This window comes from Rattus rattus, chromosome 3, assembly GCF_011064425.1.
Source record: "Rattus rattus isolate New Zealand chromosome 3, Rrattus_CSIRO_v1, whole genome shotgun sequence".
Taxonomy (NCBI): Eukaryota; Metazoa; Chordata; class Mammalia; order Rodentia; family Muridae; genus Rattus; species Rattus rattus.
The window spans coordinates 203,723,012-203,727,772 of NC_046156.1; the positions used below are offsets into that span (position 1 = coordinate 203,723,012).

Genomic DNA, 4,761 nt, shown 5'->3' on the forward strand with positions numbered 1-4,761 from the left:
AAGCCTGCCCATGCGCAGTACCATTGTTTACCACAGGAGGGCGCCCTACAATGAATGAAAGTGTTTCTGACATTAGTATCCTAAAATCACTAAAGATGGAGCACTTTGAGAGTTCTGCTTGGTATCCTGTCACCACCATAGCAGCTCTTACAAAAAAAAAAAAAAAAAAAAAAGGCATTTAATCAGGGCTGGCTTACAGTTTCAGTGGTTTCCATTGTCATCACAGCGGGAAGCATGGTGACAGGCAGGCAGAGAGGGTGCAGGAGGAGGAGCTGAGAGTTCTACATCTAGATCTGTGGGCAGCAGGAAGAGAAGTAGACTCGGGGCTTGCGATAGATTTTTCTGACCCCTCAGAGCCTAGGTAATACACTTCCTTCAACAAGGCCATACTTCCTAATCCTTACAAACAGTGTTGATCCCTGGTGACCGAGTTTTCAAATCTGAGTCTGTGGAGGCCATTCTCATTAAAACCTCCCCGCATTCTCTCCCACCCCAGGAGCAACACTTTTCCCTTCTGTGAAAGAGTCCTCACTCAGCCTGATGAGCTTTCTCTCAACTATACACACACACACACACACACACACACACACACACACACACACACACACGTGTATATATAGGTGTATATATAGAGATATATATGTATATGTATATATTTAGGTGGAACGCTGTGGTTGCAGTTGGCTCTGTGTGGTATGGTGAGGTTGGAGGCAGGAGGGTGAGGAGGGAAATTACGGTAATGCTGTTAGAATGAAGAGCCTAGCTGAGAAAAGAGGGGCAGGCTAGTGGAGAGGTTTCATGAGGGAGGAGTAAGGTTGGTTGTGGTGTCTGAGTCGTGGGACAGGACTTTAAGGGACTTCCATTGTGATGTAAAGGAAACAGAATGTGTTGCCCCAGAGGGGCAATGACAGAATAAAGACCCAGTTGCTGGGGCCTTGGAAAAAATACCAGAAGCCTAGCAGAAGGGAGATGGAGCTTCAGCTCCCGGTCTCCCTTCCCAACCCCTCCCCCTGGGCTGTTTGAGATGTAACCTTCTACCTGAACACCATCTCCCTGGTCTCAGTCCTTAACTCTGGTCCATAATTCCTGCTTGGTACCATCTCCACCGACTCACAGGAGACTGCCATCTGTCCTTCCTGGAATCTCTAAGGTTTCTGCTTTCCTCAGGTCCCAATGGCAGACAGTGACAGCTCATCTGAGATGCCTCCCCATTCTCCATCTCATAGCCCTATTCCTTGTGCTAAAAAACCACCGAATACTGGGATCACCATTTCCCTCCTTGAAATCGGATCACTCCCCACTTTCTGCTGCAGCTCCTTCTCAGAACCAAATAATAATATGTGTCCAATAAGAAAACAAGGGAAGGTACAGAAATTTAGCAATCTCTTAAAAGACGTTAAAGATGTTCTTAAAAACATAGCAGGCTTTGAAGAGAAGACTACAGATGGGGAGCCTTTTGATGATACCTATATTCCTGAAGACCTGTCAGAACTTAACATCAGAGGTTTTGATAAGAGAAATAAACTTCGATTTAAAGATGATATATTCATTCATTTCGACCCAGAGAGAGAAAACCCAATGAGGCAGGAGATGTTATTCAAAAGCCATAGTGCTAAGAACATGGTACAAAAGTTTGCAAGGGACCTGTGCAATTCAGAAGAAAAGAGAGGCTGTGACGGCATGCAGCTGAACGCGAAAAGACGTCGGACTGGGTCAGTTCACATTCGTGGAGAGTACAGAAAACTCAGGAACAATATGGAGCAGTTACTGCAGGAAGCAGACCACTGGAGTAAACAGCACAATGAACTCAGCGAACTCATGAGATCATATCAGGAATGCCATAAAGAAATCAAAGACATTGTTGACTGCAGTCGACTCTATTCGCAAACCCAAAACAACGAGGTACCCTCCAAGCAGAAACTGGAGGAGCAGGTGAAGAAACTGAGCCAAGACACCCACTCGCTGCATTTGATCGCAGCCCTGCTGGAGAACGAATGTCAGATCTTACAACAGAGGGTGGACATCCTCAGGGAATTACATCTCCACGATGCGGGACCCGGGCACGAGAAGCCTTTGCAAACTTCTGGTGAGCAGGACAAGAAATGTGGCGAGCAGGACAAGAAATGTGCCGAGCAGGACAAGAAATGTGCCGAGCAGGACAAGAAATGTCCGAAGTTAGCGGAAACAGAAAAGATGGACAGTTCCAAGCATACTATGAAGACAACGGAAGGCACGATTACTCGGAAACCAAAGATCTTCAGGTGCCCCAATGATTGCCTTACTAAGAAGGCTCGAAATAACCGCTTCAATGCCCGCGTTGCAAAGAAATCTCTTGTGGGGAAAAGGAGAACCATTAGCAGCTTTCGGTAGAAGCCGCCACAAGCAGATCCAACTTGAGTCAAAACTGTTATCCACCCAGGGTAGATCTTCTGATTCCACCAAGGAGGAGGCATAGGATAAGAGGAACCCATATTATCTCAGTAGTTAGAGAAGTTTGGGCCTTAATAACTATTGTATGTATTGTTAACCAAGTGAAAATTTGGGTAAAAACAAGAATAAAAGGAAAGCACTTTATTGGTTTGATTGATTGCTTTCTTCTAATTTCTTTAACCACAACTTACAATGATCTAACTGTGATAGTTTAAAGCCTGTTTTCCTATTAGTATTTAGTTTTCCTATTCTGTTTGTGTGGAATATGTTGGAGTTAAGGGAGAAAAATAACTGAGGACAGGACAGGAAAACTACAGAGCTAAAGCATCCTAGAAAGCTTCACCCCTCCTAACTCTAGCTCTGGCTCTACTCTCCCCAGTGTCCCTCTTCTGGTCCTCAGTTCATGCATGAGGGTACACTGGGGAGCCGAAGCCTCTGGGGGAAGGCCATCGTAACTTGATCAGAAGCTTAGAGGTGTTTCTAGACTCTTGCTTTTTGGTGTAAAAAAAAAAAAAAAAGTAGAGGAAGTGAGCTTTCTGCTGTGGGTGGGGTGGAAACGAACCCTTTAAGGGAGCTGGACTTAAGTGTCAAAACAGACAGCGCAGGCACATTTTCTTGCTTCTCACTGAGCAAAAGCCACGTGGCATCATGGGCAGAGCAAACAGAAGACTGACGGTGGAGTGGCCAAGGCTCCCAGTTCCTGAGCACTTGTATATTCTAAACTGGTGTCAGAGAGTCTATCAAACAGAAAGGGAACCACCACCACCACAACAAAAAAGCCCTTAGAAAGCATGCTCCCGGAGAGTGTGCCGCAGTAAAGATGGCTGACAAAACCTATCCAGATACAAATTGCAGGTAAAATACCATGTCTTTCTGCTCCACCATGACACCAGTACAGATTGAGTGGAAAGCCTAGGCTGCAGCCTTGTCCCATGACAGTGAGCACAACCAGGTGAATTCTATAAAACTGGAGAGATTTTGTTGGGCATAGGAGCTCCAGAAGGTAAGTACGCCACAGACACAGAGAGAATAAAAGAGGTCTACCTCACTGGGTTTCATGTTTGTACCCCATCCTGGGTTAAATATAGGAATTTGGGTAACAACTCTAGGATTTCAAGCTAGAGACACTTGGTTTATCTGGGTGCTGGAGAAATTTGTCTATGTTCTAGAAAGGTTTTGTACATAGAGAAAGGGTAGATAAAGTAGAAAAAAAGAAAAGCAGACTATTTCCTGGTCCTTTTCCTTGTAAATCTCTGAAACAGACACTATGGAAAATAATTTATTGGTTAGTTTCAGATTGCTTTCTTTGGAATTGGTCTGTTGGGGAGATTGGCTACCATTTTTATTTTTGTTATCGAGATATTCATATACATACATATATACTTATATGCGTATATACATACATATACATACCTATATAAATTTATATATTATATATACATATGTATACACACACAATTTTGGCTATTTCCACCCCATCACCCTCTCCAACCTGCTCCTACTTCCTGTGGAATCCATTCTTTCTAGCAAGTCCCCTTCTGTTTCCATACCCTCTACTCTGCTTGATTCCTGTGACACCGAGTTTAATCAGGGCTGCTTGCATGAGCTCAAGTAGCACGGACGATTTAGTAATGCTACATCACTGAGGAAAACCACCCCCTTCCCTCAGCCACCATCTCTTGGCAACAGCTCCTCAGCCAGGACCACTAGACGGCCAATAACAAAACAAAACAAAAACAAAACACATTTTATGTAGTTTTGTTTACCACAGCTGAATTTAAATTCTTTCTTATAAGTTCTCTTTCTTTTTTTTTTTTTGGTTGAAAAAAGTTGCATACAATATATTCTGGTCACATTTTAGACTTCTCCTAACTCCTTCCAGACCCTCCCCCACCTCAACTTTCTCCTCTTTCTCTCCTCTCCCCCCCGTTTTATTGTACTACTTTTGCTTATATTTTTTAGTTTCTATTCTTGTTTTTGTGTGGGGTTATGTTTCTTGGGTTTTGCTTGTTTGATTTTGAAAAAAAGTGGTGGAGGAAGAGAGAGAGAGGGAGAGAGAGAGAGAGGAGAGAGAGAGAGAGAGAGAGAGAGAGAGAGAGAGAGAGAGAGAGAGAGAGAATTGTTTACAAAGATACTATCAAGTTCATTTTGTGTTGGCCAACTACTGGGAATGGAATATTATTTAATATTCCATTAATATATTCCCTGAGTTTTTGGGTTTTACACGTTATCTAGTAACTTGTGACTTCTAAAGATTCATAGTATATGCTTTACTTTTTGTTTTCTTTAGTTTTGGGTTTTGTTGTTGTTGTTGTTGTTGTTGTTGTTGTT

At 43.2% G+C, this 4,761-nt stretch overlaps 1 protein-coding gene across 1 annotated transcript; it reads left to right on the forward strand.

The window, feature by feature from the left end:
• Positions 1-977: 977 nt before the first annotated feature.
• Positions 978-2,574, forward strand: Spz1 (spermatogenic leucine zipper 1). Its single transcript, XM_032896891.1, has one exon. The coding sequence runs from the start codon at positions 1,174-1,176 to the stop codon at positions 2,368-2,370; it is 1,197 nt and encodes a 398-aa protein (XP_032752782.1). The 5' UTR covers positions 978-1,173; the 3' UTR covers positions 2,371-2,574.
• The last annotated feature ends 2,187 nt before the right edge of the window (positions 2,575-4,761 follow it).

Bases quoted from the DNA above. Each gene is read 5' to 3' on its own strand.
- Spz1 (XM_032896891.1), top strand. From the start codon at position 1,174: ATGGCAGACAGTGACAGCTCATCTGAGATGCCTCCCCATTCTCCATCT.